The 16,063-nt window shown below is 45.4% G+C and overlaps 1 protein-coding gene across 1 annotated transcript in view; it reads right to left on the reverse strand.

The window, feature by feature from the left end:
* ipo13b (importin 13b) overlaps nt 1-16,063 on the reverse strand; it is a 45,031-nt gene that overhangs the window by 3,121 nt on the left and 25,847 nt on the right. The window contains exons 6-20 of the mRNA XM_080831769.1: nt 12,205-12,371; nt 11,574-11,694; nt 11,189-11,336; nt 10,409-10,590; nt 10,006-10,032; nt 9,454-9,588; nt 6,419-6,568; nt 5,945-6,025; nt 5,063-5,200; nt 4,547-4,643; nt 3,167-3,219; nt 1,235-1,301; nt 1,009-1,067; nt 697-786; nt 231-412 (exon numbers count right to left, since the gene is read on the reverse strand). Coding sequence (XP_080687895.1) covers nt 231-412; nt 697-786; nt 1,009-1,067; nt 1,235-1,301; nt 3,167-3,219; nt 4,547-4,643; nt 5,063-5,200; nt 5,945-6,025; nt 6,419-6,568; nt 9,454-9,588; nt 10,006-10,032; nt 10,409-10,590; nt 11,189-11,336; nt 11,574-11,694; nt 12,205-12,371 — 1,697 coding nt within the window. The remainder of the gene's footprint in view (nt 1-230; nt 413-696; nt 787-1,008; nt 1,068-1,234; nt 1,302-3,166; nt 3,220-4,546; nt 4,644-5,062; nt 5,201-5,944; nt 6,026-6,418; nt 6,569-9,453; nt 9,589-10,005; nt 10,033-10,408; nt 10,591-11,188; nt 11,337-11,573; nt 11,695-12,204; nt 12,372-16,063) is intronic.

Here is a 16,063-nt window from a genome sequence, read left to right on the forward strand (position 1 = left end):
ACCCGGGTACAACCAGGAGCAGCCCTTTATGCGGCTGTCACCAGCAGCTGCTGTTGTAACCTGCTGCTCAGGATCTAAGGTTGGCCACTTCTTATATTGGTTTCGGTAAGTTTGTTGCATAAGAGTACTTGCATGTAACAGTGAGAGGATTGGCCGCTGTGGGAGGTCCCTAACCATAGCACAAAGAATTTAACATCTTTCCCTGTGTATAATTAAAATGACCATCCTACCTAAGGACCTGCGAGCTGAAGGTGTTCTTCTGCTCGACGGAGACACGTGAGGATGGGTAGCCGGGCGACTGCAGCGCCTCCTTCAGCCACACGGTGAGCAGGCCGAAGCAGTTCTTGTTGAGAGAGAACAGCACCTCCGCAAACTGGTCCATCAGACTCCGCGACGACTGTCCACCAATGGCCTACAGCAGAAAGGGGATGTATTAGGGGATTATGTGGAGGTTGAAACACAGTATGGATGAGCTGAATCAGTAGGTGGCCAAGTTAAGAGTTCCAACTAAGGAATTTTGTGCATGGTTATTTGATGGGATTAGGCATTTGGTTAATTTTTTTGTTTTGTCAGTTGATTGTCTTATGTGTGTTTTTTTTGTTGTATCTGCTTGTTGTGTATGAAGATTCTATTTCCTGTCTTGTGCCTCTTGGCATGGTGAGTGAGAGGTGAAAGGGTAAAAGGTGAGCTGCTGACCTCCAGCACGGCCTGTAGGAGGAGTTTCCCATCCTGCTGGACCACCTGACCCACAGGAGGGATGTCTGCACAGTGAGGCAGCAGCTCCGTCTGCCGACAGACAACACAATGAATTCACTACACGTCAATACATCAGACATATCAGATGGTTATAATGACAGAAAAACGAAACATTAAAACATGTCCTAACCTGAGCAACAAACTGGTACATGTATTCAGAGTAATAAGACACCTTTAGCCAATATATTATAAATGACCTTGATCTTAGCTACATAGGTATAGGTAGCCAAAGCCACAAATCGCTTCACTTACAAAGAACAGACAAGTGGACTTGACCGTTGGAGCCTCGGGGAATTTAAGTGACAGCACTCCTGTAAACAAGAAGAGACATGTCATACTAGCTTCACAGTTCAATCCTGCCTTATACCACCCAAATAAATCCAGCTTCACTCTCTCTGATGCACACACGCCAACACATGGACACACACACATTCAAACGCAATTGTCTCCGCTGGAACTGTAAGAAGCCGCTACTCACCACAGTGGAAGACCGCTTTCACGTCAAGATTCTCAGACAAGTACAAATCGGGTTTCCGTTTGAGAGCCTATGAAGCAGACAGAACCATTGAACAGGAAGGACACCCTCCAATCCCCTGCCCTCGGAACCTTCTCCCCCACCCCACCCCACCATGTCCTGTTAAACTTCTTCCTCTCTCTACCCTGTCACCCCCCCCTCCCTTTCTTTCTTTCTTTCCTCGCACTAACCTTTTCACCAAAACCAACACAAACACATACACAAACTCATCCAATGCAACAAACTCATCAGATACTGTATGTAAGAAACTGCAAGGAGAGAAATCAAACTTTGAAATATAACTGAGGTCAAACTAAAGGCATGATGGTTTTGGTCTTTTTTTTATTTTTTATTTATTTAACACCTTCCCCCCCCCCCCCCCCGCTCCCGTTTCATCTTTAAACTCCCAGTCACTTATGTCTTTTGCTCAGTTGAAATATGCAACAGAAATCTGTAACATGTACGGATAAAGACAACTAATGCAGTAAGGAACTGATAGAGAGGATGAGAGGAGAGAGAGGAAAGGGGCGAAGAAGAACAGAGCTTTCCAAAGGCATAAATCAAAGAAAGAGGTAATGGAAACCCAGGACGTTGAACTTAAAAGTCAAACAGAGGGCTCCAATTTGTTAAGAATTAATTAATTAATCAAGTTATTAATTAATTTTGGGTTTGGAGGGCTGGAATGACATGTAGAAGTGGGGGCGGCTCAGGGATTCTAACGGAGCAGTCATCACTGCTTCACTTCACAACCCGTTCTCACTCTTACCCTTACCGTCTATTCCTTGTAGACAGCACCGTCAGCAATCACTTAATAATGTAATTTCTGTGACTGATTTCTCTGGCTGATCTGTGAATTGATGTTGCGCTCTCTCCTTCATGGGGACACAAAGAACAAACGTATATAACAATCTTCCTCCCCAATCTTTGGGGACCAAAGGAAGAGGTTTAAACTTCTGCTCAGAATCTCATCAGTCGGGGACTCATCAGCCACCTCATCAGCCGGTAAATTCTGATTTGAAATGCCATAGCCATTACCACAATCCACTGTATCCTGTTTGGCAACCTGGATCCTAACTTGTTAAGGCACGTTTCTGAATGACTGGAAAGTCACAAATATTGCCCCAATTTGCAAACCGCAGTGCGTGATTTTAATAATGTTACACTCTACGACCTTTGGAGAACCACTAGGGTGGAGCTCCCATGTTCCTACTTCACCGGTTCTTTGTACGTCTGGAACACCGCCTACTATTAACCAAGCGCTTAAATGGGACCAAAAAAGGGACTAAAAAAGGGACCAAAAGTTCACTAGTTTATGCAACAGCCCAGGCATGCTTTTATACATCTATTAATGTAAACATTTTAGTTGTACTTGACACTAAGAACACAGAGCTGCCCACACACCATGCCCAGTGTTTACTCCACCGCTACTCTGAATATCTATCCGGTACACTGTCTGGTTGGCAAAGCCAGACCAGCTACTTGGCCCCAATCCTGGTGCTCACAGATTGCCTGGCTCTGCCTACCCTCCTGCATGTGGTTCTGGGCATCGGAGGGTGCCAGCACGTGCCACTTGCAAATGCCACGTGAGGTAGGTTTGGCAGTGCGGAGCCGGTGGTGGAGCCGCCGGTTAGAACCCTGAGTATTGGAGGAGAGGAGATATACTCCCATCTGTCCTTCAATATCACCCCCCCCCTTCTGTCTATTCCATTGTCCAGTTACGATGGGGGGTCTCCAGGACCCGTCAAACAGGACGGAAAAAGGGAGACAGTGTGAACGAGTGAAAGAAAGAGAAAGAGAGCGAGAGACAGAGACAGAGAGAGGGAGAAAGAGTGAGATAGAAAGGAGGCAGAGAGGAGAGAAACCGAAAGTGAATGAAATAAGAAACCAAAAACACACCTGAGCTTGGAGTTGCATAAATGAATCAACAATATCAGGATGATCCCTGGGCCCTAAAATATAATAAAGATGAAACTTAAGAAATAATAATAATAAGAATAATAATAAGAAGAATTTACACAAACAGCAACAGAACAGATCCAACAGTCATGTGAAAAAAAAAGTCAACCGAAACAATATCACTGAAATAATTGCCACACGTGAGAAAAGGATTCTGGGAAAAAAACAGTAGGTGGGGTGGGGGTGGGAGGGCATGAGAAGCATTTTGGAAGCAGTCTTGGAAGAAACTCAAACAGAAAGAGACAAAAAGACATGAGTCAGTTTGGAGGAAGAAGAACGTAAAAAGAAGTAACCAGAGAAAAGAAAGAAACCTAAATAAAAAACCAAAGTGGGTTTGGAGTGGGAACCCAGGAGGCACCTGTTACTGTGACGTTAAATTTGCAGTTTTTTCCACATTGTTCTTTTTACTTATTTTAGTTTACTCTTTTGCACTTCAAATTTTTTATTTTCATCCACATATTCGAATCAAACCTTGGCCCCACAACTCCCAGTCCATCCCGCCTCAGCCAACCCCAGACTAGCAAGTGCTCGGTTCCCACGGCAACCCCTCAGAAGCAGGCTGCTGATTGGCCCCCGGTTTTGACCCCACCCCTAGCTGCTCCCACACTCCAAATGGGACCCTGTTCACCCCTCGTCTGAGAGCTGCTGATCATTGATAGTCACAAAAAAACGAACAAACAAAAAAAGCACAAACAGTAACGCAAAGTCATAACAGCAGCTTGTACTTTCTTCTGCAAATGCATTGTGCTGGCGGAGAGACCTGCTCGGAGAAGAGAGGGTTACATAGCCAAGAGTGATGAGTCATGCCACCATCAAACAAGTCTCTTTTACAATTTGGAGAGGCAACGTAAAAAAGCGCAGCAGGAAGAGGAGGACAGGGAGGAAGAAGCGAAAAAAGCACACAAAAAAGCAGCGTGTGATGGCTTGGTAGAGCGTCACAACAGATCAACGTGCAAAGGTGTATGTGGGTATATACGCAAGTGTAAGTGTGTGTGTGGTGTGTTTATACGCAAGTGTGTGGTGTGTGTGTGTGTGTGTGTGTGTGTGTGTGTGTGTGTGTATATATACATACACACTAGTGTGTGTGTGTGTGAGTTTGCATAGTTTCTGAGGAAATCCCAGGTGCCCTGTAATTGGTGTCTGTGTCTAAAACTGAGTGTGCAGGTTGAGCTGAGAATGGAGCGTGCATACACACACACACACAAACACACACACATAAACAAACACCGACACTGAAGAGTGTGAGTGTTTGGGTGTGCGTGAGGAGGAAGGACTGACGTGTCACATTCCACCGATTCCCCCAGGCCCGGACAGGCATACCTTGCTGGAAGATGGACAGGGTGACTGAGGTGACCAGCTCGAACAGCGCTTTGATTGGGGGGAAGTGGGCTGTCTCGCTGGCAAATATGTGCACCATCTAGTGGGAACAGACATTCAATTACTCCAAGTCACTGAACTTACACAACACTGGGACATATTGCCCACGTCTTCATGGAAGAGAGCAGACAGCTAATTGGAACTATTATCCCATTGCAGTTTTAGATTTAAATTGGAGTTCTCTCACGTCAACAGTGATTCAGTTTCATATGACAGGTTGTAGTTGTGTATGAATCTTTAACGTGGTAATGCAGAGCGTAGTGTATTTGAGTGTGTGTGTGTGTATTTGAGTGTGTGTGTGTGTTTATTTGAGTGTGTTTGTATTTGAGTGTGTGTGTGTTTGTATTTGAGTGTGTGTGTAAGTATTTGAGTGTGTGTGTGTGTGTGTGTGTATTTGAGATCGGTGTGTGTGTGTGTGTGTGTGTGTGTGTGTGTGTGTGTGTGTGTGTGTGTGTGTACCTGTCGGGTCAAGTCGAGTGCGGAGGCTTGGGGAATGGTGCTGTACATCTGTCCCAGCATCTCACTCAGCTGAGACACCATGGGAGCAAAGTCATGCAGGAGAGTTTTCACAGACTTCTCAAAGATGGCACACACCGCCTGACCAGAGAGGGAGGAAGAGAGGGGTTCACCTCACCGTTGTCGTATTTTCTCACACAGTAACATCATTATAACACAACACAAAAGAGAGAGGGAGAGAGAGAGAGAGAGAGAAATAAGGAGTGAGGGGGTAAAGAGGGAGAAAGAGAAACAGGTGTAGAAACAGAGAAAAAGACATGCAAAAGGAGAGAAAGACAAAGCGAGTGAGAGAAAGATATAGGGTGAGAGAAAGAGAGAGATGGAGAGAAGGGCAAAGAGAGTGAGAGAAAGGCAGAGAGTGAGATAAAGGCTGAGAGAAAGACAAAGAGAGTGAGAGTAAAGCAGAGAGTGGAGAGAAAGACAGAAAGATGGAGAGAAAGACAGAGAGAATGAGAGAAAGGCAAAGAGTGAGAGAAAGACAAAGAGAATGAGAGAAAGGCAGATAAAGTGAGAGAAAGGCAGATAAAGTGAGAGAAAGGCAGATAAAGTGAGAGAAAGGCAGATAAAGTGAGAGAAAGGCAGATAAAGTGAGAGAAAGGCAGATAAAGTGAGAGAAAGGCAGATAAAGTGAGAGAAAGGCAGATAAAGTGAGAGAAAGGCAGATAAAGTGAGAGAAAGGCAGATAAAGTGAGAGAAAGGCAGATAAAGTGAGAGAAAGGCAGATAAAGTGAGAGAAAGGCAGATAAAGTGAGAGAAAGGCAGTGTGAGAGAGAGTGAGTGAGTGTCCGGTGTGCTTCTGAGAGCTCTGTTAGATGTGGGCCTCACCTCCACCACCTGGGAGTCGTTGAGCCACTTGCTGAGGACGGTCTGAATCAGAGCGAACACCTGCTGGAGCACCACCACCACCTACAGAACACAGATCTACACATCAGCTGGAGCACCACCACCACCTACAGAACACAGATCTACACATCAGCTGGAGCACCACCACCACCTACAGAACACAGATCTACACATCAGCTGGAGCACCACCACCACCTACAGAACACAGATCTACACATCAGCTGGATGGGTGGGGTGGGAGATATGAACTAGACTGTGACAACATTTGCAGACGACACAGGGGCCGTAGATGCGCTCATCTCTCTTACCTGCTGCCTGTTCCATTTGTAATTCTGGGTTCCCCGATGTCCCAGATTATACGGCTATTTATCACATTAGATATTTACCACTCCGTATAATCACAGCTAAGCGTTAGCGTCAGGCGGTATGTTAACGTTAGACTCTAAAGCCACTCACAGGGTTGGGGCCTGGCGGCGGCGGTGTTGATTTGATGGGCGGCTGTCTGTCTCCTGACTCGTCGTCCTGCTTGGTGATGTCCAGCGTGGTGAAGAGGTTGGAGAGCAGGCCCAGGATATGGATGATGGCCAGCTTGTTGGAGGGGTTCGGCTACGGGGCAGAAACAAAGAGAAGGGGATTTAGATGCTAGCTGATTATGTTGTCTTGTAAAAACTATATAATTTTACTTACCAACACGTTTATGATAACTGATATTCAAAGAACACAAGGGAGGAGTAATCACAGATTGAATGATACATATGAAAGAAAGGTGGTGAAAACCGACTCTTGAAGAGAGTGTAACAAGAGAGCTGAAGAGAGGAGAGAGAGGGTGAAGTGTGTTTGGGGCAGAGTTGTGTGTGTGTGTGTGTGTGTGTGTGTGTGTGTGTGTGTGTGTGTGTGTGTGTGTGTGTGTTGGGGCGGAGTGTGAGTGTGTGTGTGTGTGTGTGTGTGTTTGGGGCGGAGTGTGAGTGTGTGTGTGTGTGTGTGTTTGGGGAGGAGTGTGAGTGTGTGTGTGTGTGTGTGTGTGTGTGTGTGTGTGTGTGTGTTGCAGAGTTTGAGTGTGTGTGTGTGTGTGTGTGTGTGTGTGTGTGTGTGTGTGTGTGTGTGTGTGTGTGTGTGTGTGTGTGTGTGTGTGTTTCGGGAGGAGTGTGAAGGCGAGGGAAAGAGAGGGCGGAGTGTGAGGGCGAGGGAAAGGGGCTGGCTGTGCATTAGCACTCTCCTCCCTGGGGGGTTGGCGGTAATTAGGTGCTCATTAACGTGCAGCGCGGCTAATTACTCGTCTCCCTGACGACGGCACAGCGGCGCTCTTCCCTCGACCTAATGAAGCCCTCCGCTGTGGCTCTGTCCCTGTGCCCACGCCCATACACACTCACCATACACACCTTACATAGAGGGACCACACCCATACATGCTCACCATACACACCTTACATAGTGTGACCACGCCCAAACACAATCACCATACACACCTTACATAGTGGGACCGCGCCCATACACGATCACCATACACACCTTACATAGTGTAACCGCGTGCACACACCCTCCCTCTCTCGCTCTCCTCTCTCTCATATATAAATATAAAATTAGATATCTATATCCATCCATATACTGTATATTTTTATACACACACGTACAAACATACTTACCAACACACTCAACTACATGAATTATGATATCTTTCTGGATGCCTCAATTCATGGTTTTCATGACAGCAAATAACCGTGACAAATGATGCCCAGTACCAACAGTAGCAATAACAACGCAAGTCTTAATGGCTAGAAACACTCTCTCAAAGTCAAACAGCTGGGAAAAACAGAACACCGCTCAGAGACAGAGACAGAGACAGAGACAGAGAGATGGAGACGGAGAGAGAGAAGAAAATCAACAGATGTAGTAACAGAGAAGGGTGGGAACCAGAAATGTTGCGTCAGTGCTAGCGGCCTCCACTAGGTGTCACTGTTTCCATTGGTACAAAAGAGGAGAGCGTGGCAGGCTGCTTAGTGAGTCTGATGTCATGATGCTTTTGTCTGAGGGCCAGACAGGAGCGATGTGGATGAGAAAACAAACACACCAGCGCAGACTCCTTTTACTGCTAGTGAATCATACACCACCCACTATCAAAAATGCAAAAAGAAAGGGAAAAAAGACATTTGTGATGAATAAAAGACTTGCATAAAAATGAATAAAAAAAGTGGGATGATATTATTGGGGATGATATTAATAGGGGATGTTATTAATAGCAGCCGTCACTTGTGGCCCATCTTGAGTCAGATGGTCTCTGGCATTAGTCAGGCTTTCAGAGTGGACGGAAGGTCTGCTTTATGAGGCTGTGTGTTCTGCAGCCTGTGGCACAGGCTTTCCGGTGCCCAGTGCAATGCCAATCTGGCCCTGCTGAGAAATGTTCAACGGCAGCGCTGCCCTGTGGATCTGAGGGTCTGTTGGCCTGGAGGAGGGCCAAGAAGGAGGCAGGGAGGTGGAGCTGCGCTCCTGTTAGCTTCAGACCATGAGGCGAAAGGACCAGGCAACACATACACTAATGACATACACACGTAACGTACACTTTAAACAAGCAGTATACAGCTATTGCCACTATTTGAGCTATGCATTTTGCCACCATTTGAGCTATGCTTTTATAGACAACTAGTCTTGCTGACATTTGCAATCAAATTCACTTTCATGGTGTTTCGCCATGTGAAGGACATGCTATCACACCAGTTGTTCTCAATAGCCATCCAGGCTATCCAGTATGTAGTTCTGTGGTCTGGGACGGAGCACCCAGAGAAAGGTAAGAGAAGCCTTCGAAGCATAACACTGCCAAATCTCACTACATCGTCAAAAGAAACCAGTTCATATTAGCAAGGCTTCTGCATGGCTTTTAGGTAGTTAGCTCGCTAGTTTTAGACCAAAACTCCTTACAGCTTCTGTAAGCCTCTGGCTGATAAATGTACAGAAGTATTGTAGAAACTGAAACCTCCAGGAGATGGATGATCTCTGTGAATTAGACATGTCTCAGTTGGCGATTGAAATAACTTCAGCTGCAGTGTTTTGATGCCGGGTCAGTTCGTCATCTAAATGTAAACGAAGCTGTCAAGGATGCCGAGTAATTCAAGGCTCCTGACTTGGAGGAGTTTTTAATAATAAGTGTGACGAACATGATATGCTGAGGAAAATTAGATTGTGTGTGTGTGTAGGTTCGTGTGTGTGTGTGTGTGTGTGTGTGTGTGTGTGTCGAAAGGCCCTGCCCCCTCATCCATACAGCCATGGGAAATAACCAGCAGGAACAGATGCTTGATTTTCCAGCTACTATTCATAGCCCTGTGATATCAGCTTCCGTGGTGACAGCTAGCCAGGCACGAGCCCTTCTTGGCCAGACGAGTGGGACGAGGCGGGTGGTTGGGGCGGAGACAGAGAGAGGCAGGCATGGGTTGGGGGGGTGGTGGTGGTGGTTAGGGGGCGAGAGTGACAGCATCAGGGTGGGTTGGTTGCGGGCCTTACCGTCTCGTCGGCCAGCTTTTCCAGCTGCTGGATGTAGGGCGTGATGAGGGAGTGCAGGTTGCTCAGGATCTCCCCCACCGGGAGCGCAGACAGCAGGAAGCCAAGAGCCTGCATCAGCCACATACACTGACTCGTCTGCAGAGAGAGAGAGAGAGAGAGAGAGAGAGAGAGAGAGAGAGAGAAAAAAGAGAGAGTGGGGTAGATGAGAGAGCAAGAGAGAGAGATGGAGAGAGAGAGAGAGAGAGAGAGAAAAAAAAAGAGAGTGGGGTAGAAGAAAGAGCAAGAGAGAACGAGAGAGAGAGAGAGAGAGAGAGAGACAGAGACAGAGACAGAGACAGAGACAGAGAGACAGAGAGACAGAGAGACAGAGAGACAGAGAGACAGAGAGACAGAGAGACAGAGAGACAGAGAGACAAAGAGACAGAGAGACAGAGAGGATGGTTAAGAATGGTTAAGAAATTACCCTTTGGAAGATTTGGATGAAAATCGATCGCCATCATTCCATAGATATTAAATAAACTTGCCCAAGGCTAGTGTGGACTGTGAACTAACCTTGTGGATCTGTTTAATAAGCACTTCCTGTAGGCAGGGCATTCAGGACATGGAGAGAGAGAGAGAAAGAGAGAGAAAGAAAGAGAGAGAAAGGGAGAGAGAGAGAGGGGGAGAGCAACATTTAGGACGAATTCAAGCTCTTCAGCATTGACACATTAATAACAAAAAGGAGTCTAATTTGTATCCGTCACCCAAAGGTTTATAGTGTCTCAATGTCGTTCATGTTATTTGCCTTTTAAATGTCGAGCTTTACACCCCGAAGCGTGTTGCCAGCAGTCCAGCGTTCTTACACTACTGTGACTCACACACACATCCCCAACTCCAACAGTGTTGGGCTTCAATAAGACATAAAATGACAAGAAGCTGTGATTGGTCAGCCTGGGTGGGTGGGGTGGGAGCGTACTTGTGAGACTGCCACGATGTTGGTGGCGTAGGGGGGGAGGTCGTATTTGCACTCGCGGCAGATCTTCTTGAGCGTGGACACACTGGACACGGACAGGTCAGGGTTGCCCAGGGCCTGCAGCACCAGGGGGAGCACGCTGCTCAGCATCACAGGGTGATCAGCCAGCCACTCCGCCAGGGCACCTGCAGCAGGAGGACAGGAGAGACAGAGAGAGAGAGATGGAGAGAGACAGAGAGACAGAAGGAGAGAGAGATAGGGAGAGAGAGAGAGAGACAGACAGAGAGACAGAGACAGAAACAGAGAGCAAGAGGGAGAGAGGGACATGGAAAAAGAGAGAAAAGAGAGAGAGAGAGACATAGAGCGAGAGAGAGAGAAAGAGAGAGAGAGAAAGAGCGAGAAAGAGATAGACAAAGGGAGGGAGCGGAAAAGGTTGTTCACAAAAGACAGGAGAGAGAGGGGAAAAAAAGAGTAGAAAGGAGGAATGAAGTGGGTGATCAGAAGGAGAGAACAACAAACGAAGGTGCAAGTAATGAACTGTCAAAATGTGCAGCCAACAATGTGTCAGCCCCGTCTCCCAAACGAAGATGACTTAGCTTAATGGCGGTACACAGATGTGAAACGAAAAACAAACATCTGGGATGGTGCTCAGTCACAGTGAGGCATGGAGCTTCAAACAGGTGGCTCGTACAGCACACCGCACACACAGAGAGAGAGGACACTAAGTGTGCAGCCGATTCAGCTCGTACCTATAGTGAAAATGACTGCCGATTCAGCTCGTACCTATAGTGAACATGACCGTGTCCGCCAGCTGGACGTTGTTGATGCTGATGCGGGGGATGAGGCCAATGAGGCCTGGAATGACGTCAGAGTAATTCACGTCTATCGTCTCTGCAATAGACTGGAACCCATACAGTAGAGCCTCGGTGTGCTGCAGGATAAAAAAACAACAAAGTTCTTAATCCGTTATATTACTACAGAAATGCTATTACTACAAAATGATTACGAGTCATATTACCAGTCGTATTAATACAAAATAAAACAAATATCTATCAGTCAGTATGAGTACGTTTGACATTTCTATTAAGCTTTATTACTCATATCATTATTGCTGCACAAACACATCAGTAGTAAATGTGTCATGAAAACGGTGTCATTGCCGACTGACCTGCCAGGATGTTGGCTGTTCTGGATTAGTCAGCAGCCTGCCCAGCTTATCATAAAGGTTACTGAGCAACTCCGCTCCCAGCATCTCGTACACGTACATCAGGGTGTCAGAGATATCCACCCTATCAGTCAGCCAGAGAGAGGGGGACAGCTTAGCACACGCCCGGGAGAAATACAGAAATAGACAGGACAAAGAGTTCAGATGCACAGGGACAGGCCCAATGTCTCCTGGGGGAGTTTGCGCTTTGTCACGACAGCATTTCTGTCCTTTCCTCTGCTGACAGCTAACATTGCCACGCAAAAAAAAAAAAGTTTGCTGACTACCTAACCTGTCAGTGCATTCACATAGTACTGCATTACATTCAGCACATTTAGAATCAAACATACAACAGATGGACAGACACACACAGACACACAGACATATACAATACACACAATAGTTTAAGGATGGGCATATAAGATACACAGACACACAAACATACACCAACCCATTCCTGTAGAACTGGAACTGCTTTTTCTTGGATCTCCTTAGAGAACCAGAAGTTAAAACACATATACACCCTTAACAACAGACGCATACTCAGTAGTTCACACACACACACACACACACACACACACACACACACACACACCTGTAGATCCTGAACTGCTCCTTCTCATCTGAGGACCAGGAGGCGTACTCCTCGTCTGTGGGGAACTGGGCCTTGTGGAGCAGAACGTCCACCAGCTGGAAGTACACAGGCCTGTACACCTGCAGATACACCGCCTGCTTCTCTGCCTCGAACGACATGATATCATCCTAAGACACACACACACACACACACACACACACACACACACACACACACACACACACACACACACTCTTTTACAATGAGCAGAACAGTGTTCATTTGGCTTCAGTGATGGTGTTTGATGTTTTCTAGCCCTGAGGGGACTCTTTGGCAGTGCCAAAGATGAGATGCCGTTTGGCTTCAGGTCCATGCCTGTGCTACTCCCATCGGTGATACCGCACCATTCCCAGCATGCATTTCAACTGTGAGATCAGGGTGGGAAATTTACATATTTTTTAGGGGGCAATTTTTGCCCCCACTTACTGAAATCCAGGGGCATTTCACAAAAAATTGGGGGCACTTTTAGAAACTTGTGAAAAACGTTTAACCTTTGTTCAAAATAATAAACACACTTATTTAGGCTTAAAGCAGCTATACGGAATTCTGTTCCAAAACTAGTACGCTAACAACCTAAAAGGCATGCAAAAACCTTGCAAACACCACCAACAGCCCAGCTGACACTAATAGAAGCTTGCCAACACACTAACTGGTGTCTTTTTGCAGTATACCTGGCGTCATGCATGTGCAAGCTTTTTTTCCATTTTTGCAGGGTGTTCCAGCCCGTTACACAGAATAGGGCATATCTTGGATGGCTAGTGGGAAAGACACAGGTCTTGATCTGTCCTTCACATGACCATATGCGATCAAAATTAATTAGAGAATGGTACCAAAACCAGTTGCCTATAGAACCATACCTCAAAAGGTGTCAAATTGTTGCATAGTGTTACTTTAAAGTATATGAACAATTGTCATCAAATGGCAATAATAAGACTATTAGGCTTTAGTCTACAAATTCAAAGTGTTTTCTTTTTTTGAACAAAAACCAAACTGACAACCTAAATTAGACAATCATATTCACGTTTATTCTTATTTCTTTGTGGTTATGAGTTGTTATTACTACATTTCATTATTCAACTATTAACAATCGTTTTTTTCTTTTATTATATTTATGGATTTTTGTGTTACCTTTAATCATGTTGTACCTACCATAGTAGGCCTACAGGAAATACAGTTAAGACTAGTAAGCTAGCTTGCAAGCAAGCCTTTGTAGTTAACGCTGAAACGCACTATCAAAGATAGCTAACGTTAGCTAACTAACATTAAACTAGCTTAACCGAACTAAATCATTTCTAAAAGTATTATTACCAGTTATCATTCACCATAGGCGATGGCGTGATGCTTGGCGCCTGGTGACGAAAGGCCATGTATTTCTGTATGTTTTCGCTCCATTTGATGAAGTCAGCAGAAGAGTTTGCCTGTGCTGGATTTACAACGACTTGGGCAACTCGTTGTCTACAAGTCCGACATGCCTTGGGGGAAAAAAATCAGGTGTTTTTCTCGTCGTCATCCTCCACCCCAGGCCAATCTAACTTTATTTTTTGACAGTTACTGGGAGTGTGACTCTTTTAAAAATCGAGATGGTGACAGAGACTATGCTGATCCTCGTTTCTCCTCACTCTCGCAGTCACAGGTCTGATTAGGAAGCGCTCCAAATATGTTTTGTTAGAACGTTCGGTTCTTCACGCAACAATGAGTCAAGGCGAAAATCAAAACATTTAATGGCAACTGACCGGCTACAATGTTTGACACGTTCATCAAATTATTATTACACAAAATTATGGGGGCATTTTTTGCCCCTCTCCTAGTAATTTTAGGTGCAAAACTATATTTTTTAGGGGCAGTTTTGCCCTTTGCCCTCGTTAATTTCCGACGCTGTGTGAGATATGTCCCCTTGTATCCATCTGTGTGAATGAGCACTGAAGGCGTCTATGAAACATTGATGGTACAGTGAGTGATCGAGAGAGAGAGAGAAAGAGAAATATGAGAGAGATGAACTGATAGAGAGAGGGCATGCAGAAGAAAAGAGTGAGAGCCGAAAGGGACATGCAGTTATGAATAAGCATAAGATGTGTGTGTGAGAGAGAGAGAGTGTGTGTGTTTGTGTGTGTGAGAGAGAGAGGGTGTGAGGGAGTGTGTGTGTGTGTGTGTGTGTCTGTGAGAGAGAGAGGGTGTGAGGGAGTGTGTGTGTGTGTGTGTGTGTGTGTGTGTGTGTGTGTGTGTGTGTGTGTGTGTGTGTTTGTGTCTGTGAGAGAGAGTATGTGTGTGTCTTCCAATGAGTAAATGTGCTGCAGGGGGTTGCTATGGGTTAAGACTAGAATCAGAAGAAAAAGATAAAAAGATAAATATCTGATTTACCCTCATAATCTCACAAAAGCACTCATAACAGACAGATGGGAAAGGACAAAGGAACAGACTCAGATGGAGAGAGCCGGAGAGAGGGAGAAAGAAAGAAAGAGAGAGGGAAAGAGCAAGAAAGAAATATGGCGGATGTTGTCTCTTTATTGTAACTGAACTGAAAGTTAGGCCCAGCATACATAGAATGGATTGACGGCATGCAAAAGCGTGTGCAGGCATAATCAAGGACACACACACACACACACACACACACACACACACTCCTAACATGAAAAGATATACGTGGGCACAAGGGCACAGAGTCCTGGTGATGAGATGCAGGATGACAGTTGACACACCCATATCCTGATTCTCCCCATACCCCCTCCTCTCGCTTGAACCATCACACACACACACACACACACACACACACACACACACACACACACGGACACACACACCCTCACAAACCAACGAACACATACACACTACACTGGACTAGAGAGTCAGCCTCCTCACTGTTATCTACGCCGCTTCTTTAGCCAAGCACAAACATTAGTGTTGGACTTTAATAAAAAAAAAAACATACATCAATTCCATCCATTTGCCATGTCACTTCCTTGTGACACCGTACCAGGGCGGGACAATCTGTCCCTTTTGATTTTTGTACCTTGTCCACAGTGCTTTTGCTGCTTAGTCTAAATGACACTCTTACACGCATAAGGGATGCATAATTAATTAATTAAAGGCATAATATGCAGGATTCCCTTGGAGCTCCCCCTAAAGGTTTTTACTAGTATTAACGTTTACTCCAGTGTCGTAAAAACACATTCACTTGTATACCGGTGAGTGGAGTCAGTGAAGACGTGATCAGAAAACAGCGAATATGTCAACCGAGGTAAGAATATTCAAAGATTTTACAGAAATATGACTGCAGAGTTTTATTCATTGTGATATCGGAGATGAATGCTAATTCAACCAAAAGAATGACAACATTTAGTTTAGAAGAAAATACCGATCGTGTTTTGAGCCTACAATGTTTTCTAAGTGTTTGAATGTGGAGTCGCCTACGTGCGATCTAATACAATATTGTAACACCAAAAATCTACAAATTCAGAATTTACATTAGAAAGTGTAATGACATTGGAACGTGTAATTTATTATTAGCTAGCCAGAAAGCAGGTCGAACTACTTCCGCCCGAGCGGCGGGCATCGCCAAGAAAGTTACATAGCGTAGTAATTTGAGTACAGACCCCCGATGGCAGTGAAGGAGGCGGAAATCGCCCTATTTAAAGTCATTGTAGCGACACAATTTTTATCAAGCTGTTATTTTAAGGTACAATTGTTACATACGGTACCTTTAAGAGTGTACTAGTACTGTATGTGTACAATGTCGAAGGACCTCAAACCAGAGAGGTCTTTTTCATTTATCTGAAAGTTTGTGACTTGCCTCTGTATCTGTGATGCACCCGAATCGGAGTTA

Source organism: Sprattus sprattus (assembly GCF_963457725.1).
Source record: "Sprattus sprattus genome assembly, chromosome: 2".
Lineage (NCBI taxonomy): Eukaryota > Metazoa > Chordata > Actinopteri > Clupeiformes > Clupeidae > Sprattus > Sprattus sprattus.